Source organism: Haliotis rubra, unplaced genomic scaffold, assembly GCF_003918875.1.
Source record: "Haliotis rubra isolate DU_JTF1 unplaced genomic scaffold, ASM391887v1 Scf262, whole genome shotgun sequence".
NCBI classification, from domain to species: Eukaryota; Metazoa; Mollusca; class Gastropoda; order Lepetellida; family Haliotidae; genus Haliotis; species Haliotis rubra.
This window is the reverse complement of record NW_025766692.1, coordinates 762,350-789,709: the sequence shown is the minus strand read 5'-3', so window position 1 is coordinate 789,709 and position 27,360 is coordinate 762,350. Positions and strand designations below refer to the sequence as shown.

General features: G+C 39.7%; 1 protein-coding gene across 1 annotated transcript in view; it reads left to right on the top strand.

Annotated features, from left to right (window-relative positions):
* LOC124280216 (adenylate cyclase type 9-like) overlaps window positions 1–27,360 on the top strand; it is a 71,428-nt gene that overhangs the window by 23,075 nt on the left and 20,993 nt on the right. The window contains 1 exon segment of the mRNA XM_046716112.1: window positions 24,950–25,033. Within this exon segment, the coding sequence (XP_046572068.1) occupies window positions 24,950–25,033 (84 nt within the window).

The following is a 27,360-nucleotide window of genomic DNA, read 5'->3' as shown; positions in this document are numbered from 1 at the left end:
TGGTACTGCGCGAGGCATTCAGTGTGTGATGAGGCCCGACCATCTGCCAGAGCAGCTGGAACGGGTTGGGCATCACGGCGCCATTCTGCTACTCATCATAGTACATGGACCTGACTTTCAGGTGTTGTTGAAGAAACGTTATTGCAGGGTAAATATTGTCTGTTTGAAAAAAAAATGTGAAAAATTTCACGTTTTTCCGATTTCGCAACCCAAAATTTCACAAATGTGCAATAAAAGTTTTATTTAGGTAACAATTATGGTTTCTTTTCCTAATTGCACATTTGGAAATATACTGCAAAGGAGGTCAGAAAGGAAAGGGAGGTAATGTTCTGACTTACCGAAACAAACTTTTCTCCCACTTTTCTTTCATTTTATGTGAATAGTTAAATAGTAAAATCTGCTTATTCCAGCTATATAACCACTGGAGATGCCAGAAATGGGCTTCACACATTGTACCCATGTGGGAAATCGAACCTGGGTCTTTGGCGTGACGTGCAAATGCTTTAACCACTAGGCTACCCCACCGGCCCTTCCCTTGGAACTGAACCACAGACCTTCACACTCTCCAGGCAAACACTCTATCCACTACACCATGGAAGTAATAATTTTCAAACAGAATTCAAGGAAAAGAAAGACAGCACGTTTTCTTGAAATTAAAGGCTAGTCCAAGTTAATGCTAGGCCTGTAGTGACAGCAGGTCTGTCTTTGGTTGCCACTTCTGATCTTCAGCTGTCTGACTAACCCATGAAGGTCTGGGTTAGAATATTGATCTTCAGTAACCCATGCTTGTTGTAAGAGGCAACTAACGGGACCGGGTGGTCAGGCTCGCTGACTTGGTAGACACTTGTCATCGGTTCCCATTTGCGCAGATTGATGCTCATGCTGTTGAATATCTGGTCCAGACTCGATTATTTACAGACTGCGCCATACAGCTGGAATGTTGCTGAGTGCGGCGTAAAACACAACTCACTCACTCACTCATTCAATTCTCTCAGGCAAACACTCTATCCGCTGCGATGGAAGTAATAATTTTCAAACAGAATTCAAGGAAAAGAAAGACAGCACGTTTTCTTGAAATTAAAGGCTAGTCCAAGTTAATGCTAGGCCTGTAGTGACAGCAGGTCTGTCTTTGGTTGCCACTTCTGATCTTCAGCTGTCTGACTAACCCATGAAGGTCTGGGTTAGAATATTGATCTTCAGTAACCCATGCTTGTTGTAAGAGGCAACTAACGGGACCGGGTGGTCAGGCTCGCTGACTTGGTAGACACTTGTCATCGGTTCCCATTTGCGCAGATTGATGCTCATGCTGTTGAATATCTGGTCCAGACTCGATTATTTACAGACTGCCGCCATACAGCTGGAATATTGCTGAGTGCAGCGTAAAACTCAACTCACTCACTCACTCATTCAACTCTCCAGGCAAACACTCTATCCACTGCACGATGGAAGTAATAATTTTCAAACAGAATTCAAGGAAAAGAAAGACAGCATGTTTTCTTGAAATTAAAGGCTAGTCCAAGTTAATGCTAGGCCTGTAGTGACAGCAGGTCTGTCTTTGGTTGCCACTTCTGATCTTCAACTTTCTGATCTTCACAATCATGAATGGAAGATGACAAAATTATGCCTCACTGAATTATTACACACGGATTGTCGATATCCGTATTGTGTTTGTACTCAAGAGTGCTGTAAAACTCTTAGCACCAACATTAATCTGTCAATTATCGGACATGAAGGTAGGAGCTGAAGCCGTTTATCTGTAAGAGCCAATCAAACAGACCGTCAGCTACCTGTAATCTGCACGTCTGCTTCAAACTTTTACATTCTTCCCTTCGATCAAATCCTGCTGGGTAAGAAAGTATCTCTGTGTGATGACTTTTTATAACTTCACCAGGGCTTGTAAACATACCGGCAGGTTGAGCACTTTAACAAATATTTCTGTTACAAGAGCATGTTACATTTATGAGATTAACATGGATCTGAATGAAAACATGAGCCCAAATGCTGCACTTGAAAGTCATTGCATCACTATTGAAACCAATGCAGCAATACCCCAGTGCTGTACTTTAAGAGGAACGCTCTGACTGGAGACCTGAAGGTTCGAGATTGGCTTGCGAGAAAGGGAAGGGCTGACTTAATAGCTAGAATAACATGGCGGTCAAAATATACCAGAACATGGAGAATCACACTGTCATTTACTCAGTAATGCAAACAGGCAAAGGTGGTGTGTGTGTATAGATCTTGAAGGATGTGTTATGCTGTATTTACCAGATGCAAAATAACTGTTCTGTTCCTGTAAAAATTTGGAATGACTGCAAATAATTTAGGTCCATTGGATGCAGAAGGGTATGGATGTTGGAACGAACTTAATTCAATTAAAGCATGTATACCACTCAAATTAACTTAGGGATCACCAGATTTCTTTTCATTTTGCTAAAGTTAATTTGTCTAGTCATGAAACTATCTACATATGTTACTAAGGGTATCTGGGCCGCTTCGTTCAGGGTTGTGGGTAGCCTAGTGCTTAAAACTTTTGCTTGTCAGTCCAAAGTCCCAAGTGGCGGTGGGGTAGCCTGGTGGTTAAAGCGCCTGCTCGTCACGCTGAAGATCCGGGTTCGAGTCCCCACATGGGTACAATGTGTGAAGCCCATTTCTGGTGTCCCCTGCCGTGATACTGCTGGAATAATGCTGAAAGCGGCGTAAAACAAAACTCGCTCACCAAAGACCCAGATCCGATTCCCAACATGGGTACAATGTGTGAAGCCAGTTTCTGGTGTCTCCAGTGGTGATATTGCTGTAATGTTGCTAAAAGCAGCATGAAACTACACTCACCCACTCACTCACTCATTCACTCACTCAATCACTCACTAATAGGCGAAGACAGGCCATGGTTTACAAGGACATAGCTGGGTTTTAAGAAAGAAGTGGAGGAGATTGGGTAAAGTTTTCAGGGTTAAAAAGTAAATATAGTCTACTGTTGTGATTAAGCTTACGAAATTGCAAACGTCCTTGGCCTTATGGCTGTGTTCGTCTCTCGTTAATCTTTTCAACTTTTTCTTGGAAATTTCTCAGTCATTATTCCTATAACTTAAACCAATTAGATAGCCGTGCCTCATTACAAGTATTTTTTATCTTGTTTGCTTGAGGTAATGAGAACCATTCATCCTTTTGAGAAAAGCTGACTACCTAGATGGTTAGTCATATTGTCCATAATTTTCATAAATAAATAAATAGACTGTTTTATGTTCTCTCAGGATGTGGAAATGTTTGCTAGCTAATGCATCAGTAATTTCGTGTCGTCTTACACTGACTAGGGCTTGAAGATTATTAGATTTCATACACATTTATCAAGTTTCCATCAATCTCATAACATGTCATTTGTACAGGCAACAAGTTATTGCCATCGCTCTTCTTGATCCAGAGATCGTAATTTGTTTTCACAGGTCGTTTCATGAGAAAGTGCTGTAGGGATGTTATCTGCAATGCCGTATCTATACTTGATCTGATTTTCTTCATTGAATGCAACAGTGTTTGCAAAGTGTGTGTGTTTATAGTCATCGTTTGTTGGCTGCAGTCAATGATTGTATGTCGTGTTAATCCTACAAGAAATAATATTTTTGATCAATTTAACCCTTGAGTGGGAGTTGAAATAACATTTCCGTTTACAGTATTTTCAAAACAGTTTCCTCAATGGGGATGCAAACTTTTCCTTAGTGTCAGAAACGTTATTCACTTTGGTTTCAAGATCGTATTTTCTCACATAATTTTCTTTTCCTTTTTGGACTGTGGAAACAGCTGAAGAACAACAGCTTGCTTTGTGAAATTCTCGCAAGATAATCATCATGAAAATGTGAAAGTTCAGTGATGTAGTGGGTGGCCTTGAAAGCCACGATGAATATTCCAGTGCATCTAATGGACAATGTGCTGCTGAACGCAGATCCTGAATTACGAGTTATGTATTCTTTGCAAAAGGATTTCGGATTTCAGTTGACAGCACTTATGGGGAGGATCGGTGGCGTGTCCATGGCTTTGGGCTGAAATGTCATCCAAATAATTCATTGACGACATATGTTTCTTACGGGAACCACTGCTTGTTTTTACCTAATCAGCCAAGGCTTTAATTAGTTTTAACGATTCCAAATGGGGAAATCCTGTTCAGTTGGGCATTTGTTATTTCAGTAGTGTTAATTAAGCTCACTATGGGAGATGAGGGCAATTTTGAATGGCAGTACACTGACCTGCCAAAATTGTCTGCAGTAGTCCTGACAGATTAGTGCTTGTTAGTGATGATTAGAAGTGATTAGATGAGTCTTGTCAGGGTATTGGTTTTTGTGTTGTTTGTGCTAATTACCAATCTCACTTATCATTCCGCAGAATGGTTTCAATCTCTTTGGGAATGAAAACGGATCTGAAACACAAAGAAATCGAAAAGGAAATGTGAAATAGGATCATCTTCCCCTTCCTGTCTTGCTGTTGAGCAGTAGTAGGCTGATTTTTATAGAATTAATCACACATTTGTGAGATTATTATAGAAACATTTCAGGCCGTGTAGGATTTTGATCACACTTGTTAAATCTTCAAGATACTGAATGATACTTGTGGGATGCCGAAAGAAATTTGATACTGCTGGTCAGTATTGTTGAGAAATCCTTTTGAGATTAGGAAATAATTGTGAAAGTGGAATATGGTTTGTTGTAAGGCTTTCCACTTTTATTGATTGGTGAATGGAACTGTTAAATTTAATAAATGAATAAAACAGCCTAATTATGTCTGTCATTGTTTCTTCTTATAATTTCTGTTCAGAGATGTCAATGATGGCACATTGAGAAGATGCAAGACATGCATGGTGTTGCTATGGAGATGTTTTCTGTCATGGGACAGTCACGTCGCTATGGAGATGTTTCGGTCTGGGACAGTCATGTTGCTATGGAGATGTTGTAGTCATGTCGCTGCTATGGAGATGTTTTCTGTCATGGGACAGTCATGTTGCTATGGAGATGTTTCAGTCTGGGACAGTCATGTTGCTATGGAGATGTAGTCATGTTGTTGCTATGGAGATGTTATCAGACCATGATGTTACTTTGGAAATGCTACAAACATGGGACAGCCATGTTGTTGCTATGGAGATGTTACAGTCATGTTGCTATGGAGATGTTATCAGACCATCATGTTGTTACTGTGGAGATGTTACAGTCATGGGACAGCCATGTTGTTGCTATGGAGATGTTACAGTTATGGGACAGCCATGTTGTTGATATGGAGATGTTACAGTCATGGGACAGCCATGTTGCTATGGAGATGTTTTCAGACCATCATGTTGTTGCTGTTGAGATGTAACGCAATGTACCTAATATACATGTGGAGACAACCCGGCCTACCCGTCACAATGCACTGCAGCTGTAATGCTGTGTCAGTAATCACACATTGATCCATCCCTGTCAAGATAAACGTTTATTCAGCTTGTACAAAGTGACTTTCTCGGTGACATTTCATGATTAAATATCACACTTGAGCCGTAATTCAGAGAAAGAGTTCAACTCTTGCATTGAGAAAGGTTATTAACATTCTTCTTTCGGGAAAAACAATTGTTGCAATTTGCATTTTCGGAGGAAAATATATTTTTTGCATATGAGACAAAAACAGTTGCGTCGTGCGATGGATCTGAAATTGATGTTTGAAAGTGAATATGGTTTGTGCAAACAAACTCAATTTGTTACAGAAATTACCGAGGTGTGGATAGAAATTCTTGCCTCGTGGTTACCTCAAAGCACTATTATGCTTGTACACTGGGTTGAACCTAAAGGTATTGCTATGCTTGCCGGCAGGGTTACAGAGAATGTGATAGCAACGAACTGATTAGATTGTCTCACAATTTGTATGCAGTCGTAACAGTAGATTTCTTTGAAATTCAATTGCAGTTCATGAAATTGAAATTTGATTGGTTTGAATTGAATACTGGAGCTGTCCGTCTGATTCTGTTACAGAAATTTGGTGACCGTAAAGAAATTATGCTTAGGGCTGTCAACTGGGAGTTGTTTGCATGTGACTAATATCGGAATGATTTATGACATGAGGTTCTGAAAGATTATGATTGAAAACTAGTTTTGAGGAAACCGGTAGCTTGACTGTCAATTCATGTGGGAAAATGAGAGAGGTTGAAGAGAATTTGGAATATATGGATATTTCTCGGGACCCTACAGCCATTCAAACGGCCCTGTGAGCCTGTGTTAAAGCGTTTCTTTAAAAAACTACCTCAGTTTTTTATCATTTGTTGCCATAGGAACCAACTGATACATTTATGTTGCCATGGGGATTGTGTTTATGTAATCTTGCCATTTATTGAATTTCTATATGATGTATTTACAGAATGCTGTATGCATGAGTTGACAATTGATTCTCCAGTCTCTGCTGTTTATTTTGAGTCAATTCAAGAACTTTGAAATGAATCCAAGCATTGAATCATTAAGGGGACATGATGTTGATATGGTTATTCCTCATGATCAAAGGTGCGTTAAGAACAAATATTGACCTCTTATGTCCCTAATGTAAATTTTCTTTGATGGAATTATTGTAGCCAGTAAAATGAGAGTGCTTTGACAATATATATGATATCTATAAGATGATCGTAATGATTATGTCAACCCTGTCTTTTCAGTGTTTTGTAATCTTTATGGCGATTTCATTTTGATATTATGCGCAGGATTATACAGATAGTTCTACATGTTTTAAAAAAAATATGTGTCTAAAGCATCAAGTTTTGAGCAAGGTTTGAGCAAGTTTTGAGCACTGAGCTTGAGTAAGGTTTGAACATGGGTTTTGGTTTTTAAACAAGGTTTGAGCACAAGAAGGACTGGATGAAAGAGTTCGAGTGAGTTCAGTTTTACGCCACACTTTGGATGAAAGAAGTAACGGGTAAATCCGATAGTAGTTTTTCAGGCAATTGGAAATTACGTTTGTCTATTTTTGTAATCATTGCTTTTGTGATAGCTAGTAAAAAGGAGTGATTTAAAAACAATTTGAAGTAAATTTTCCTTTGTCTTGATAGCATGGCCAAAATCTTATTTGAAACAACTGAAGGATTTTCTCTCGTGGAATAAAAAGTAAATGACAGTGATAAAATGAAGTTCTGAAATCCTTTTTCTCATGCACATATTTATTCAAGTTTACCATGTTTACACAGATAAATATTTATTCATTTATGAAACACTTCTTTCCTATCTACTTGACATTTTGAGTTAAATTTTTATTTAACATTGTGAAAAAATTGTATTCATATATCATCTATATTGCACTGTGTAGCAACTGCATTTCGTAGTATTTGTCCATAGATATTCATGCGACTTGTAATATGAATAAAAATAGACATCTGTGTTCAATATCATGTTCAAAAATTGTCTGTATTTTATCAGTGTTTTGAGATAAATCTATTTGTAAATATTTCTGTTTTACTTTCAATATGTATATATGTTTATCTGGAGCACTGTTTTAATGTTATGCGTTCATCTGTTTTAGAGCCTCAAATTTCCAAAAACAACCATTCCTTGTTCCAGTTGATCCTGCTGGTCAGAAACGGCTGATCAAAGCCCTGTCTTATCCAAGCCATAACCAATATTTTCAGACACCATTATTTTCTATTTATTTTATCAGAGGTCGTCTTATAATCATGGCGAAACACAGTCACTAGAAGTGGTTACTTCTGATCAATATTCCCCGTGTAAACAGGATCATCCTGTGGCTTCCCTGTGTTGTACATGATATACAGAGCTGGTGTGATACCAGCCTATTTGTCAAATATGGACACTGAAGCTCCTAGCTGGCTTGATTGAAACATGACAATCTCGCTGAATAGTCAATAATGGTACACAAATGTTGCAAGAATATGCAGTCGGCAGTCGATACATTTCCAAGATCAAACATTGATTTGTGTGGAGTTTACTGGGCTGAAGAATGTGCAGTTTAGGCAGCAATTCCCAGGAACTCGTCTCGGCCCGAATGTGACAACACAAATGCTGTAATAAATCAATTTTAAATTGGATTGAGCTACTGGAAAAAAAATGTTTTGTATAATTTTATATCAGCTGCAGGCTCGCTGTTCCTTGGGAACTTGGAATTATGAGGTGTAAATAGATTGCATCTGGAACAATGAGCTATCTGTTTTGTGGAGGAATGTGTATTTTTGTTATTTTAGTTGAAAGGGATGCTGGTGGTTGCAGAACTTGTCAGTCATTTGTTTCTTTGGGCGGTGGGGTAGCCTAGTGGTTAAAGCGTTGGCTCGCCGCATGGGTACAATGTGTGAAGCCCATTTCTGGTGTCCCCCGCTGTGATGTTGCTGGAATATTGCTAAAAGCGGCGTAAAACCAAACTCAGTCAGTCAGTCAGTCTTTGGGCGATGGAGTAGCCTAGTGGTTACGGCGTTCGCTTGTCATGCTGAAGACTTTGGTTTGATTCCCCACATGGGTACAATGTGTGAAGCCCATTTCTGGTGTCAACCTGCCGTAATATTGCTTGAATATTGCTAAAAGTGGCATAAACTAAACTCACTCACTCATTTGTTTCCTCATGAAGGGGTACCATGAATAGGACAGTGGTTAGTGTGTTTCCTCTGGCGAGTTTGATTTGTGGAACCTGCTCAGTGTTTATCACTTGAGGAAGTGGTTGGGTAGACTAGTGGTTAAGGTGTTTGCTTGTCACGCCGAATACCCCAGTTTCGATGTCCCACATGGGTACAGTGTGTGAAGCCCATTTGTGGTGTCCCCCGCTATGATATTACTGGAATATTGCTAAAAGCGGCATAAAAAAGTCACTCTTCATGAGAGCTCATGATTTGCTTTGACTCCATTGTTGACCTGCTGTCCTGATGGAGCTTGGGGGCGTGGTGGGCGAGCTGTCTAAGGCGCCAGGCTAGTAATCCAGCGAGCTTGGAGGTGCCGGGATCGAGCCCACCTGTGACATGGTGTAAAAAAAACCTTGGAGTCAACTTTGTGTGCAGACTCTTTCAGTGTTGTCACAACCCCTAGTGTACAGTACACAACCCTGCGCGCTTAAAAGAACCCACAAATCTGTATGTAGATGACCAGATGGTGGGGACCTTTTCTGAATCCATAGACTCATGCTTAGTCTGTGAATATATATAATTTTGAAAGTAACAAACAAGCCCATTTAAATTGAATAGGAGCCCGAGGGAGACCTCAGAGTCAGAGACAAAGAACATCTGCATTGGGGCTACACGTGATTCAGAGATAGCTGAACCTGAGGAAATCTAGACTTGTTTTATTTAGGGCTTTAGTACTGCAGAGAGGGCTTGGCAGTAGGGAACATAATGTGGTTCAGGGACTGTGAGACAGACTAGGAAATCTAGACTTGTTTTATTTAGGGCTTTAGTACTGCAGAGAGGGCTTGGCAGTAGGGAACATAATGTGGTTCAGGGACTGTGAGACAGACTAGGAAATCTAGACTTGTTTTATTTAGGGCTTTAGTACTGCAGAGAGGGCTTGGCAGTAGGGAACATAATGTGGTTCAGGGACTGTGAGACAGACTAGGAAATCTAGACTTGTTTTATTTAGGGCTTTAGTACTGCAGAGAGGGCTAGTAGGGAACATAATGTGGTTCAGGGACTGTGAGACAGACTTCTAGACTTGGGCTAGTACTGCAGAGAGGGCTTGGCAGTAGGGAACATAATGTGGTTCAGGGACTTGAGACAGAGAAATCTAGACTGTTTTATTTAGGGCTTTAGTACTGAGGAGAGGGCTTGGCAGTAGGGAACATAATGTGGTTCAGGGACTGTGAGACAGACTAGGAAATCTAGACTTGTTTTATTTAGGGCTTTAGTACTGCAGAGAGGGCTTGGCAGTAGGGAACATAATGTGGTTCAGGGACTGTGAGACAGACTAGGAAATCTAGAATCCACACTGTTAGGGAACATAATGTGTTCCTCCTCCACATCTTTATCCATCCATAATGTGGTTCAGGGACTGTGTTACTGAATCCACACTGTTGGCATGTGTTCCTCCTCCACATCATCCATCCCTTGTCAACAAGGACTAATTGGGTGCACTATTTGTAGGCCTCAACAAACCCACGAAACGAACGGCAACACCTTTCAGCATGACATACAAGTGTAACCCAGATGGGTAATGTCGCTGATGGAATGCAGCTATCTGAGGACAGATACATGGTTTTGTTAGAAACCCACCCCTGCTTCCAGTCTGTGAAATAACCACTGGCCCGCTAGTCCGTGGCTAGTAAAAATCCAGTCGGGCCAGTAAATCTCCACGGTCACTGTCCCGACTTGCTAGTGAATTTTCATGGGGTCATTTGTTTTCATGGTGGTATTTTTTTACCTTTTATGTAATCTTTGCTAGTTTCTACTTTCAAATTTTGGGCTAGTGAATTATTTTGTGGTCTAGTAAATTTCAGGTATAGCTAGCCTGACTGGCTAGCAAAATTTGGAAACTGTTTTGCACACACTGTACTTACTAGACATCCCTAACAATTATCACCATCCTTTGCAATCAATATGATTTAACTCTGCATATTCACATGTTAAGATGTCCAACATGTGGATGTCAGACCTGATTCGAGCTAATGTAACAAGAACATTGCGATTGTGAGTTTCACAATCAATAGTTGCTTTTAATTTGTTAATAGACGACTTCTTATGTTCCATACAGTTTTATGCACTGCCGATAGTGTTAACTGGAAATGTTCCACAACATGACATCTCTGTGCTGATGAAATATTAATCTGATGCTGAAGTATGTATGGTTTCCGGCGGTAGCAGCAGCAGCAGCTACACCATGCTGTGGGGACTGGGATGTTGGGGAGGATTTATTGGTCTACCAACCTTTCATGATATCATCTAGAAGGACCCAACCCACATATGCTACTTTTCAACAGGCCCCACCCCTAGTCCTACCCCTAGCCCCACCCCTAGTCCCAAGCCTAGTCCCACTGTCACATTCTCACATTGTATGGAACCGTGAAGATCCAGGGTAGAATTGATCTTCAGTAACCCATGCTTATTGTAAGGAATCGACTAACGGGATCGGGTGGTCAGGTTTTCTGACTTGGTTGACACGTGTCATCGTATCCCAATCGCATAGATGGATGCACATGCTGTTGATCATTGGATTGTCTGGTCCAGACTTGATTATTTACAGACCGCTGGAATATTGCTGAGTGAGCCGTAAAACTAAACTCACTCGTATCGGATGGATCTGACGACTCACATTACCAGGGATGTATTCTTTTTCCAAGCTTAGTTCCTGTGGAAGGCATATTTTGTTGATAATCTGCTGCCCATGGTTGTTTCACACATTCTAGTATCTAGCTCTTCACCTCATCTAGTGGTATCTAGCAGTAGCATACCAATCCCTCACAGACTACCATCAAAGAGTCCTTACCCAAATAACTCTCCGAGCCAGTTATGATCTATAAAAATAACTAATTTGTTAAGCCCATGTTAAATGTGTTGGTAATGTTTTAAAGATGCTCATCGGTACCTGCCATGAGCTTCATCCTGTGTGCTTAGTATGTTAAGCATATTTTCAAAACTTATCTGAAATGAACATTAGCAGACTTGATATGTAGGTGGGCGACCAGGCCTAGCACTAGACTAACTCTTAGTCTCTGAATATGTGTGATTTCATAGTAACACATTATCCTATTTAAATTGAGAAGTAGCCCCAGTGAGATGTGAGATTCAGAACCTGACTAAACCTTACTTGCTTCATTTAGAGTTTTAGCATTACAGGGAGAGCTAAGCAGTAGGGAAAATAATGTGGTTCAGGGACTGTGAGACAGACTAGCCTTGCGCTGTCAGAGTGTAGAAGCGCTGCCGTTCTTGTATACCTACTGCAGGGTGTATTGCTATTGCCATGGTACTGCCATGCACCACTGCCTCTACTTCTCATGTACACTAGCAGAATTATTACCCCTGGTTTACGAGGCCAGGTTTCTAGGTCCTCCATGGGGAGCCACCATCTGTTTAGTGTCTGTAGGAGGACTGTAGTTTCTGAAAGTCTGTATGGAACAACCCAACCCGGTTAATTGGCTAAAGAATGATAATCAAGACATTAGCTTATATTATCCACCAGAGATTAAATTCATAGTCATTTTGTAACGAGATAAGGCCTGTTGTGAAAAATTTAATTCATCTTGGCATTTTTATTATTAATATTCAGGTGTTAAATTGTCCATGTAAGAAAACAATGCAGCATTTGGGTATAAGTTCAAATACAGGGCTCAATATGGGGAACTTGATTTAACCTGCACAGGCATGAAGATCAAGATATCAACTTATGTTATCCACCACAGATTACATGCATAGTCATTTTGTAATGTGATACAGCCGTGGCCTGTAAAATGTAATTCATCTTGACTTGGATACTTTTTATCATTCAGGTGTTAAATTGTCCTTGTAAGATAACAATTCAGAACTTGTGTGCTTGTTCAACTACAGGACTCAATAAGGAACTTGATTTAACTTGTGCAAGGTGCACGTTGATGCAAATAGCTAGCTGCACCAGACTAAGCCATTTTGCAAGTTGAAACATAGATGCATTAAATAGTAAAATCACAGATCTTTGATGATTGTCATGTGTTAGGAAACCAACACAACACAGGGATTAGTTATATGGTAAGGTAAATAGAACACAGATACTAGTTTGTTCCAAAATTGATATTTGGTGACAAGTAAAGGTTAGTTAGACAATCACTTGTTGGATGTAGACATAAATATTAGGTTGCTTTTTTCAATAAAGGGTGCATGTTTGTATGTTGTTTATATTTAAAACAAGCCCTGCAATATCATAGCTTTGTATAGATACAGAAAATAAAGGTTCCTGGGTCATTGAGGTTTGAATCAGGAAGTGAGTGAGTGAGTTTACTTTTTACGCCGCACTCAGCAATCGTCCAGCTATATGGTGGCGATCTGGAAATAATCGAGTCTCGACCAGACAATCCAGTGATTAACAGCATGAGCATCACTCTACGTAATTGGGAACTGATGACATGTGTCAACCAAGTCAGTGAGCCTGATCAACCGATCCCATTAATCGTCTCTTTCGACAGGCATGGGTTACTGAAGATCAGTTCTAACCGGGATCATCACGGGTTTTGAATCGGGAAGGGTGCAAGGAGGCCGAACTGATGGACCACAAGTGATCACTGTGTAGCAGTGTATGTTACTCCATAAGTGAATAACCCGTAAAGATCCGTGTTAGCCCCACCCCTAGCCCCAAGCCTAGTCCCACTCTCATATTCTCATATTGGATGGAACCGTGAAGATCCAGGGTAGAATTGATCTTCAGTAACCCATGCTTGTTGTAAGAGGCGACTAACGGGATCGGGTGGTCAGGTTCGCTGACTTGGTTGATACATGTCATCGTATCTTAAATGTGTAGATCGATGCTCATGTAGTTGATCACTGGATTGTCTGGTTCAAACTTGATTATTTACAGACCACCGCCATATAGCTGGAATATTGCGGAATGGCAGTGTTAAACCACAAACCATCCAACCAACCATAAGGGAGTGCTTGTGTGCCTATGTCACTAACTGTCTGATAACTTTCACAAATATTGACAGACTTTTACAGATTTAGTTCCTAAACATTTCCTGTGATAACACAGGTCAGGTATGATACGTAGCTGAATTGATCTGTTGAAGTAGGTCGATGGTCATGTGATATGGCATAGGGACCTCATGGTTCATGGATCAGTGTTGACGTAACACAGACAAATATTGATGCGAAGACCAAGCTATGCTAATAAGTGTTCTGGTGGTACAATAATCGTCTGAATGAGGTAGATATTTTTGTAATTAAAAGAACAATTTCAGCGAAGAACACATGGGATTGCTTCGTAAAACTGACCAGTTGTCCCGTTCCACTAAGTGATCTTAGTGCTACAGTTATCGGAAGTCAGTGCATACGTATAAGTTACGATGTCTTTGTGGTACGATTACTTTTGTCCTGCTGCTTTAAATGGGCTTCACAGGTCGTTGCTATTGAAATGTCCCTTTAGTTTTTCAGTATCTACAAGTGTACCCTCAAAAAGTTGAAATACAGAAATGTACTCCAGCTTGGCGATATTTGCTCCAATGAAGTCAAGACTGTAGAGGATTAGGTAAACATCACATGACTTAGTTTATGTGACAGCCAAACTGGAATGTGTTTAGTGCCATCTGGAAATAGACAGCGCTGTGTGTATGTATTGAAAGACACCTGCCCATGCAATACTGGAAAGTGAGCACAGGTGGTTTGATGGATTTGAACCAGGTTCATTTTACAGTCAGTTGATGTCCCAACAGTGGCCAGGACTTGTTAGCTGTGGTGAGTTACTTCCCTTGGGTGCACCAGAAATCTATGAATGAAGGTATGAATCCTGTTCATCTCGTTATCTTTCTTAGTTTCTCATTTATGTCACTGAAATATGGCAGGCAGGCATAAAATAGCATTCACCCACTCAACAGCTGCATCAGTCAGTGATTGCTGAATGTGGTGTTAAAGCAGTAAATGCATATTTTGCAAAAGGTTCTATTGTCCGTCCCCAGGTCCCTGAACCACAATATTTTCCCTACTGCCTAGCCCTCCCTGCAATGCTAAAGCAGTAAATGAAGCAAGTCTAGATTTCCCCAGGTTCAGGATTTCCCATCTCACTGTGGCTCCTTTTCAATTTAAATGTTACTATTCAGAGACCAAGCGTTAGTCTAAAGGTTCCAGTACAAGCCCAGAAGAGTCGTTCGATTAAGCAGCTTCTCCCCAAAATCTTAGTCTATCTCACAGTCCCTGAACCACATTATTTTCCCTACAGCCTTGCCCTCCCTGCAGTGCAAAAGCCCTAAATGAAGCAAGTCTAGATTTCCCCCAGGTTCAGGAATCTCTGATTCTCTGGTCTCCCTGGATTTCCTTTTCAATAAAATGGGTTTATTTGTTACAACCAAAATTATATATATTCAGAGACTAAGCATTAGTCTACCAGAAGACTGTGAAGAATGTCCTAATGTTTTGTGCAGTGTCAGGCCGGATCTGTTGAGGATAGGGAAGTATGTGCACAGAGCCTTATCCATCATTACACATACATCATATCTTATCATCTCCACACAGGGAAGTAGTGAACTCAGGAAAACATGCTGTCTACACTCAGACTTAGCTGGTAAAAATAGACTTGTTTAATTATCCTGGCTGAACACCAGGCAAGGCTGAAATGTGCTGAAACAGAGCCAGTTTGATATGTTCTGAAACAGGTCACTGAACCTTGATCTAAGCTGCAGTATTCAGAAGGCATTGTAGTTGGTGAAATGCCTAACTGAAGTTTGAGCTAATGTGCTGAAGCAATACCTCAGTGGTTTCCTTTGGTATGGGTGTGATGTGCTAAAACAATACCGATGATTCTGGGGTCTGATGTGCTGAAACAATGCCTATGATTCTGGGGTCTGATGTGCTGAAACAATGCCTAATTGATCTCCTGATTCAGGGGTATGACATGATGAAACAATACCTCAGTGATTTCCTTAAACATTGGTATGATGTGCTGTAACAATGCCTATGATTGTAAGGTATGATGTGCTGAAACAATGCCTATGATTCTGGGCATGATGTGCTGAAACAATGCCTATGATTCTGGGTATGATGTGCTAAAACAATGCCTATGATTCTAAGGTATGATGTGCTGAAACAATGCCTATGATTCTAAGATATGATGTGCTGAAACAATGTCTATGATTCTAAGGTATGATGTGCTGAAACAATGCCTATGATTCTAAGGTATAATGTGATGAAACAATGTCTATGATTGTAAGGTATGGTGTGCTGAAACAATGCCTATGATTCTAAGGTATGATGTGCTGAAACAATGCCTATGATCCTGGGTATGATGTGCTGAAACAATGCCTATGATTCTAATGTATGATGTGCTGAAACAATGCCTATGATTGTAAGTGATGTGCTGAAACAATGCCTATGATCCTAAGGTATGATGTGCTGAAACAATGCCTATGATTCTAAGGTATTCTAAGGTATGATGTGCTGAAACAATGCCTATGATTCTAAGGTATGATGTGCTGAAACAATGCCTATGATTCTAAGGTATGATGTGCTGAAACAATGCCTATGATTCTAAGGTATGATGTGCTGAAACAATGCCTATGATTCTGGGTATGATGTGCTGAAACAATGCCTATGATTCTAAGGTATGATGTGCTGAAACAATGCCTATGATTCTAAGGTATGATGTGCTGAAACAATGCCTATGATTCTAAGGTATGATGTGCTGAAACAATGCCTATGATTCTAAGGTATGATGTGCTGAAACAATGCCTATGATTCTAAGATATGATGTGCTGAAACAATGCCTATGATTCTAAGGTATGATGTGCTGAAACATATGCCTATGATTCTAAGGTGTGATGTGCTGAAACAATGCCTATGATTCTAAGGTATGATGTGCTGAAACAATGCCTATGATTCTAAGGTATGATGTGCTGAAACAATGTCTATGTGCTGAAACAATGCCTATGATTCTAAGGTATGATGTGCTGAAACAATGCCTATGATTCTAAGGTATGATGTGCTGAAACAATGCCTATGATTCTAAGGTATGATGTGCTGAAACAATGCCTATGATTCTAAGGTATGATGTGCTGAAACAATGCCTATGATTCTAAGTATGATGTGCTGAAACAATGCCTATGATTCTGGGTATGATGTGCTGAAACAATCCCTTTGATTCTAAGGTATGATGTCTATGATTCTACTGAAACAATGCCTATGATTCTAAGGTATGATGTGCTGAAACAATGCCTATGATTCTAAGGTATGATGTGCTGAAACAATGTCTATGATTCTAAGATATGATGTGCTGAAACAATGCCTATGATTCTAAGGTATGATGTGCTGAAACAATGCCTATGATTCTGGGTATGATGTGCTGAAACAATGCCTATGATTCTAAGGTATGATGTGCTGAAACAATGCCTATGATTCTGGGTATGATGTGCTGAAACAATGCCTATGATTCTAAGTTATGATGTGCTGAAACAATGCCAATGATTCTAAGTTATGATGTGCTGGAACAATGCCTATGATTCTGGGTATGATGTGCTGAAACAATGCCTATGATTCTGGGTATGTGCTGAAACAATGCCTATGATTCTAAGGTATGATGTGCTGAAACAATGCCTATGATTCTAAGGTATGATGTGCTGAAACAATGCCTATGATTCTAAGATATGATGTGCTGAAACAATGCCTATGATTCTAAGATATGATGTGCTGAAACAATACCTATGATTCTAAGGTATGATGTGCTGAAACAATGCCTACAACAACGTTCACTGAGACAAGAACATGCTAGGCAACACCTGATGTCACACTGAAAATCAATTCAGGTTCAATATGCAGCAGCCCAGCTTCCACCCAGTTCTAGTTGGCGGACCTCTCACCCGGCTCATCAATCTCGGATCTTGTCATTCCACAGCGAGAGCAGAGGCTGAACATGTCTGAATGTTCTATTCACAGAGTGTAGCTGGTACTATTGACATCTCTTTAAGGTGCAATGGAGGCCTACAGGAATGTATTCATAATGATTAAAAAGTAGAGACCAGTTTTATGAAAGAATAGCCAGACGTTCATGGCTTGAAGCCAACATGCTGTAATTTGAATTGAAGACTGAATACTATGTCTGTTCCTGTTTCAAGACATACAAGCCAAACACTGCCTTTTTTCCCCACAACCATTATTTTCACTACATTTAGACATATTTGGGTGGGGAGAGGGACTGAAACCCGAGGCAATTTCTTAAAAGTATTTTATAGTACTAATGATTTTGTTCAAAAGAATCCCAGTCTGTTCCCCCTGAAAATCGAATGGCTAGTCTCATTCAAGGATTTGCAAATTGGCACAGGTCTTCATTACAGTTCTGGAATTGCTATATTAATATTTCATTAAATTGCTTCTCCCGGAGAGATATTAGTCAGACTGCCAAATAGCTGTGCTCAGATGACACCTTCGTGATTGGAACAACTTTCAGCTTGACAACTGCATTGTGCCCAGACGCTGAAAAGTTATAATTTGACAGTTGTTACAGTTTCTACAAAGAAGTATCCGTGAATGCATTTTTATTACCAGGAAAACAAGACTGCCGTGCAAAAAGTTGCACCAAAAACCAGTTACGATTTCAGTAACTCTGTCCTACAAATTCAGATCCTTTCCTTTCTATTCTCATCACAGCAGATCAATCCTCTGCTGTTCCAGGCTTAAGATTTGTTGCGAAAGAACTGTTTTGGTTCAGGAAGTCAAATCAATTACCAGCTGGAGCTAGATTTGTCTGTTTCACGATGAGATCTGTGCGATGTTGAGGGAGAGAGGTGATGTTGATGTCATCACTCTTGCTGGTGTTTTGTGTAACAATGATTGATTTTTTCTCAGCTTGGCTGTGGCTTGTACTACTACGGTGTTCGTGCTATATTTGCCCTGCTTAGCATGGCAATGGGGAAACACAGAGGGGACAGCTGTTCCGTACATTTCTGTATTTTTACTTGTTTCTAAAATTACCGAATCGTTAGACGCTTGTGTAAGAACAAGTCCTAGTTCCAAGACAAGGGCTTTGATCATTAGGGCAAAATGTTTGTTTGTATTAAATTTTGAAAGAATGGATTAAGGATTTAAAATGGGAACCTCCATTGAGGTTATTTTGGCATGTTCATAATTTTTTGTACCCGATTATCTTTTTATCTGTGTTGCATTCATCCCAAAGGTGGATAAACTGATTTACTTGTAAAAGTTTCAAATCCTGTTGTATTTTTAAAAGGATGCTCGGACATTTTTGTGAAGTGGCTGCAAAATTGTTTAAAATGATGCCAAAAACCTAATGACTCTTAAACACGCATAGTTTCTCATCTTTCAGCAGACTAGGTATGTTTTGGAATGTTGCGTACTTAAACAGATACAAGTTAAACTAGGCGTTGTAGGTATTGTATGGCATGAGTTCTGGAAGCAGTTTCCCAGTTTGAGATGCAAAGTCAGAATCGTTTCCTAGCAACCAATGCTTGTTGCAAGTGGTGGCTATGAAGATCAGGTGGTCACACTGTGTGAACTGGTTGATTCAGTGCTATTTTGCCTTGGTTTGGGATTTATGCTCATGTAATCAACCACTGGTTTAGCTGGTCTGGATGTGATTTTATCACGTCATTATGATGTAACAGACTTTGGGCAAAAATAACATATTCTCTCAAAGCAATTTCTGTGTGTATGTCATGTTCGGGTTATGAGAAGCTCTCTGTGCTTGTAGACCCGTGATGGTCTGGGTTAGAATATTGATCTTCAGTAACCCATGCTTGTTGTAAGAGGAGAATAACGGGATCGGGTGGTCAGGCTCGCTGACTTGGTTGACACATGTCATCGGTTCCCAATTGCGCAGATGCTCATGCTGTTGATCACTGTATTGTCTGGTCCAGACTCGATTCTTTCCAGACCGCTGCCATATAGCTGGAATATTGCTGAGTGCGGCATAAAACTAAACTCACTCACTCACTCACTCACAATGGATGTTAATACTTCATCGTGAAATAGACAAATATAGGCCATGTTGGTAATTATTCCGACCTCATGAACCAAAAAGGTTCCTTTGCATCTCTTAGTATTTTAACATGACAGGGGCAGTGGGGTAGCCTGGTGGTCTAAGCATTCGCTCGTCATGCCAAAGACCCGGGTTCGATTTTCCACATGGGTACAATGTTTGAAGCCCATTTTTGGTGGGTGTCACCCTGCCATGATATTGCTGGCATATTGGTGAAAGCGGCGTAAAACAATACTCACTCACTCCAACATGACACACTGTGTGCCTAATGCTCTCCTATAGATTTCATATTCAGAATCAGATATGCATGATAGTTCCATAGTAACATACAACTAACGTTTTGGAATTGACCTTTGAAATCTGGGTCCGAATCGGCCCCCAGGAACCTGTACTGGTTATACGAGGTGGCCAAATAGTTCATGAGTGCATGGCGTAATACCCAATCACTGGGTTGTCTGATCCAGACTGGACTATTTACACCCTGGTGTCGTAGACCTGAGTGGGTCTTTTAAGAACAAATTCACCTCTTTAGCAGTTCATCAAAAAGTTCATCAAAAGCATTAAGCTATTCAGGGATAAAGGGGTACCCTAGTGATTTAAGCATTTGCTCGTCACACCGAAGGCCCAAGTTCGATTCCCCACATGGGTACAATGTGTGATGCGCATTTTTGGTGTTCACGCAGCGATATTGCTGGAATATTGCTAAAAGCGGAGTAAAACCTAACTCACTCATTAACATATTTAGATGCCTTATAACTGGCTTCAAGAAAGTGTCACAAGGGTGCACAAGCAGAGGTCTGTTCCAAGCGTTGATGAACTGCTAAATGTATTCCTTCAGTGCTAAGGTAATTGGGATTTATTGGAACTGAAAGACAAGTCTTGAGTCCACTTACTCCCAGTCTAGGTGCATCAGTTCTGTTAATTCACAGTCTGATTACTCGTCATTAATAGGGAGATCGGGGTAATGAACACTTCATTCTGGCCACAAACGTGTCACAGGACTGTTAAATAAATTACTCGGTGTCCATTCCACCTGGCTTGGCACATTTGCTACATTAGACCCCTGCCTTGATGCAGCCATTTAACTGTTTCGACCTGAGTGTTCATATTGAATGGCCTGCTTTCAAATATTTACTGCAAGCAATAGCCCATTGAATGTTTGAATAAAATATAGGCCGTACATCTGCAAGACCTGCATTAATCAACAGCTTTTGATGTGTTATAACCATGCTAAATGATATACTACTCAAGAGGAGTTAAGGATCAACCGAGTCTTTTGTATGACTATAGTTAGTATGAAGCCAGTGATGGACATAACGTAACGTAACGTAACATAACATAACATAACGTAACATAACGTAATGTAACATGATAGGTTTTGATTGGCTATCGCTATTCCAATTTTTATACTGCCTAAAAGAGGTTATGGATCATAAAATTATTATGTATTATTATCATTAGTATAAACCCTGTGATGGACACAACATAACTCCTTACTCCTTCATCAGGTGAATGAATGATACGAGGCAGAGAGCATATATATGTACATGTAAGAACGACAAAAGTAAAGAGACATGGAATGTGTGGAATGTTATTAAACATGCTGCATGTATAACTGCGCGACTTTAGATTGCTCCGCTGTAAGATTTGGACACAAAACAGGGTTCCAGTTCCGTGGCAGATTATTTGTTGGAATTACATAATTTGATGGTGTCTGTTCGATGTAATGTTAGGACAAGGTACAGATGAAATTAAGCGAGACAAATGCTTGACATTAGAGCAGAACAAAGTAAGGGTTGAAATGATGCAATAGTGACTGGTAGGCTCAGACAGGATATAGTTTGTTGCAGATATATGCCGGATTCGGGAGCAGGCCAGAGTAAGGATATACTCTGAAATGTTGTGTTCCTCATAATAGAGAAGTTGACATCCATAAAACTCTCTTCCTTAAATAACACTGACTCCTATTACTCTCGGTCTACTTCCTTGGCTTGACATCCAGCCTCCTGCACCACCTCTGTCTGGTGGGAGTATGGATCTATGGGTAACTCAGCAAGTTTATGTTCTAATGGAAATGGACATTTCTTGACCGACTAGTGTTCCGTTGATGTCCAGCTGTCACAACATGGTGTCAACCTTGTGAAGTGGAATTGGAAAGGGAATGTTGGGCAAATTATTACTCTCATTGATTCGGGCAGAATGAACTCCCATCAATTGAAAGGAACTTGTTACTAAGACAACCGACTCGGCAGGCTGTGAGACCGTGAGACGGACATGCGTTGCACTGTGTGGAATGTTATTAAATCATGCTGCATGTATAACCGCTCGACTTTAGATTGCTCCGACGTAAGATTTGGACACAAAACAGGGTTCCAGTTCCGTGGCAGATTATTTGTTGGAATTACATAATTTGATGGTGTCTGTTTGATGTAATGTTAGGACAATGTACAGATGAAATTAAGCGGGACAAATGCTTGACATTAGAGCAGAACAAACGTAGGGCTGAAATGATGCAATAGTGAGATAGATACAGGATATGGTTTATTACAGATACGATATGACGGAATTGGGAGCATGCAAGATGCTGCAACCGGTGCTTAGATAAAGAATGAACACAACTTCAGGACAGAAAATTGTATGAATTTTGCATTGATTGAAATTACGTAAAATTATGCAACAGATTTATCAAATCTTTTGGTTTTGATAGAATTACAGTCTTTGTACAGAAAGTTGAGGTACAGTTGTCTTCTTCGAGTCACCAAATTTCGATTTAAACGAAGACATCTCCAATGAGATAAGCATTACACATAGTTCATGTTGTGTTTGCTGAGTGTCCCCTGCCGTGATGTTGCTGGAATATTGCTAAAAGCGGCGTAAAACAAACTCAGTCAGTCAGTCAGTGTTTGCTGATGGTACACTAGTTGTGGAATCCAATATTAATGTCTAATCACCAAGACATTCAACGCTATGAGAGGGCCTCAGTCAATGTCATTATTTTGCCATGTTCGGATGAAATTCTTTTGGGAGATATTTTTCTAATTAGGTTTAGGAAAATTCTCTCAATATTGAATGTTCAGCTACTTATATTGGATTGAATGTGGATATGATAAACAGCTGTTTCCTCTGATGTGTTTATTATCACCTATGATATGTTAGTTATTGCCTATAATATATTATCTATCACCTGCAATACTTTTGTTATCTCCTTCATTTATCAGTGTCAGTGCAGCATGAAGTTGACAAAGCTGAAATAAAACTGTAGTTTTTAAGTTAAATTTGTGAAAAAATATTCAGCACAGATAACCCAAAATATATTTTGATTTTAAACAGTATTTTATTTCCCGAGAGACATGTATCACACAATAAAATATAATTAATTCAAAAGGAAACAGGATCAGTAAACAACCTGCATCAGCCTATATAAATGTTTTTCCTTAAAACATAAACTTTAAACATGAGTTCATAAATACATTTGTGGAAATACAGAAAGTGTGCAGACAAAATGTTTTCATAATTCAATAATTTCAAACTAAGTACAGCATATGGTACAACACTTTATGAAAAACAGCTGAAATTCTAAACAGATTTTATTATCAGTTTGTTTTCATACTGAGACAAAATATATTTGCCTGCATCTGACTGGGTTAATGATTGGTGTATCTCTCTAAAGATATGCCAGGTCAAGAGTTGGGCCGTGTTTTGACTGGTAGAATGCAATATGTTTCGCAAGATTCAATGAATCAATACTGACGATGCCTTTGTCCCGAGGCGGTTTACCCACACGGTGACTTCTGCCATCTTCATGTCTCTTCCTTGCTGAGGAATACAAGGAAGGAGGTCCTTGGCTATATTTATCTTACGACCAGATCGGGTTACAGACGGCAAGCTATTTATAGCCACATGACCTCATGCCGAGGCCTAGAATCTATTTGTGGTGCAAAGTTTGAGGAAGCTTACTTTCAGCTGGAGGGGAAGGGAGTTGGGGGGATGTAGTGTTTGGGTCGTAGTGTGTCCAGGTATAAACCAAGGTCAAGGTTACTACAGGAGAGCCATTGATACATGGTTTGGTTGGGACTGCTGTGAAGTGGGCTCTCAACAAGTTGTGAATGAAATACCTCGACATTATTATCAACCAGGTGTTACACTAATAGTATTTACTGTTACAATTTCAAGTCCTGGTCATAAATCTATTACTGGGTCAGCTCTCATTGCTGGATACTATTGCTGTTACAACTATTAATGATAGACGTGATGCTGATGTAACAACTGTTATATTTGGGATTGTACTTTATTATTAAAGTACAAACCTGATTAAAGTACAAGTTCTACAATACTGATGATGCAACAACTATTTGAGTAAGAATTATGATACTATAGTGGAAGTCTGTCTTCCCCAACTCCCCCAACTGTCTAAATTTAAAATATTGATGAAATAAGAATAAAAAAATAGAACAGTTTTTGTTTACTTGAAGATGGGGGAGAGTGGGATAGCATATTGGTTAAAGTGTTTGCCTGTCATGCTGAAGCCAGGGTTCGATTCCCCTCTTGGGTACAATGTGTGAAGCCCATTTCTTGTGTCCTCTCACTCCTCTGCCATGATATTGCTGGAATTGTACTGAAAGTGACAGGGGGTGGAGTGAGTGAGTGAATGAGTTTAGTTTTACGCCGCACTCAGCTAATTCCAGCAATATGGTGGCGGTCTGTAATTAATCGAGTCTGGACCAGACAATCCAGTGATCCACAGCATGAGCATCGATCTGCGCAATTGGGAACCGATGACATGTGTCAACGACAGGGGTGGAAATAACTTTAAACTTGCTAGTGTTCTCTGATACAGTGGCACATGTAAAATCACTTGCCCTGATAATTGTTCCACTATACCGGCTGATTTTCTTGTTGATCTTTTAAATAAACAACATAATTAACATTGTAAAGTCAACTGGACACCGGTACAACATGATGTACAAATTAGCTTGCCCGACAGAAAACAACACTGGACTCGGACGTCGGGCAATGGGTTATTTCCACCCCTGAAGTGGCGTAATTCCAAACTCATTCACTTCAAAGAATGTCAATATTGTTTCAAGTTTAATGACATCTTGGCAGCAAATAGTTTCAAAAATTAAGTTAAACATTAACCTTATAATTTTTTTAAAAATATTTTTTTTATACATGCCTCATGAGCTTTCACTTTAATGAGGCCAAAATGGTATATATACAATAAGAAATATATTTGGTTCAAGCAATCGTCCATATTTTTATGTGATATATTTGATTCAATGCTTGAACCACTCAAACCAGAGTGGTTTATGGTCCACACAAGTGTGTATATACTGTGACTGTGTAGACATTGACTGTCCTTTTGTCTGTTCCAGACCTGAACACCAACAAGACCTTGATTGAGCACTATGACATCACCAAGTCCAGCTTCACCATCAGGCACACCGAGGACCTCAACGGTAGGAATACTCAGGACGTGCTAGGGGTTGTGACGTAGCCCAGCGGTTTAAGCGTTCGCCCGTCACCCAAAGGCCCGGGTTCTATTCCCCACATGGGTACAATGTGTAAAGCCAAGTTTCTGGGGTTCCCGGCCATGATATTGCTGGAATATTGCTAAAAGTAGCGTAAAACTAAACTCACTCACTCATTCACTCAGGACATTGCGTCATGTACAATGCTTGTGGATGAAAATTATTTCAAATTATTATAATTCCTCTCTTGGCTGCAATAATGTCACTGTGGGCACTGCTATTTTAACTGTCAATATTAGTAATTTTACTGCCATCTTTAACAATTTGACTCTAATCCTTATAATTAGTCTCTAGGCTGTTATAATTTGACAGTAGATACGACTTTCCTTACATGTAGACAATATTTGTATTTAGATAATGATCATTCATATTCTTGTACTATTAATAGAGAAATGACTTGAATCTGTTTATTCAGGAATTAGATTTAACATGTTTAAATGACTTCTCGGACTTAAACCATGTTATGGCTGCAATATAATTTCACTATAATTTTGCATTATTACATTTAGTTGCATCACCTTTAATTGTTTAAAATTTGCATTCAGAATAGCCAGTGAATTCCTTGCTTAGTGGGGCGTTGGGGTAGCCTAGTGGTTAAAATATTCGCTTGTCACGCTGAAGGCCTGGGTTCATTCCGCACATGGGTACAATTTGTGAAGCCCATTTCTGGTGTCCTCCGCCGTGATATTGCTGGAATATTGCTAAAAACGGCGTAAAACCATACTCAGTCAGTCAGTCAGTCCTTGCTTAGTGTCAAAGGCAAGAAAATAGCGTGGCATCATCATAATGGTTTAATCAGTGAAAAGTTGAGTTAAGAATTGGTCTCCAGATCCAGTTTTGGTTTAGAAGTGACTAACTAGATCGGATGGGTGAGCTTGATGACTTGTTGGATTGCGTCGCCATCATGCCCTGACAGAAGGGGTATTTCTTTAAACATCTATCTCTGGGTTCATTGTTTTTGTTTACTGGCTGAAGTTAAAGTTGGAATAAAATAAATGGCAGGGGATATAAGAAGTAACCATAACACATTGTGCCCATGTTGGGAATTGAACCCAGGGCCTCTCACCAGGACCAGCAAACGCTTTAACCATTAAGCTAACCCACTGCACACTTATTTTTCTGCCTAGTTGAGAATCCCCATAGAATCATGTAGATAAGGTCCAAGTTTTCTGTGCTTATTATTAAATCAACTTAATTTAGACAGTGTGTGCCCTGACTTTTGTGACTTGTTTCTCATACAGTCTATCAATCACTAGTTGGTCTGACCCTGGCTCAATTAACAGCTACCTTCATATATCGTATCAGGGGTGGAAATAACTTTAAAATTGCTAGTGTTCTCTGGTACAGTGGCACATGTAAAAAAATCACTTGCCCTGATCATTTTTCCACTATACCGGCTGTTTTCTTGTTGATTTTTTAAATAAACAACATTATTAACATTGGAAAGTCAACTGGACACCGGTACAGCATGATATACAAATTTGCTTGCCCGACAGAAAAAAACACTGGACTCGGACTTCGGGCAATGGGTTATTTCCACCCTTGCATACTTTCTGCTTTAATCACCCAGCGCCATTTTAAGCAACCACAGACCAATCTCTAGACCTGGCTGCAGGTAATTCTTATAAGCGTGCCAGTACAAACCTCTAAAATAAATATTACATGAGAGTCAATGATATTACAACTATGTTTGCACTCTCCCACATAATCTCGGAGGTCAGATTGAACTACGTGTTAATGGTTTTCATTCTAATAATCAATCAGGGCTCCAGATAAGGGCCGTATCGGCGTATGTACGGATACAAAATTTGCACGATACAGTAGGAAATCATTTATAAAACGTAGCAGATACGCACCACGGCAATGGTGTACGGTCTTAGAATCATTTACAGACGTATTTATCTGAAAAAGTATTGTTTTATTGTATATTGACCTGTTTACACAAGACTAGCAATGTTGTGGTGCATATATAAAACGAAACACAAGATTACTGATACGCCATTAAATTCCATTCAGTACTCTAAATGTAGGCTTAAGGTTTTCGAGTACTCCTATATTGAAAAAATAAGGAGTCCGTACTCCTGACCATGAAAAATTATCTGGAGCCCTGATCAATAATTACCACATTTCACCACATTGAAGTCAAGTGAACTAATGAAATTTGCTATGTATGCATAGTTAGTTATTAGACTGAAAATATATATGTTTTGTTTCTTTGCAATATTCAAACTGTTGACTTTGATTCGACAATACTA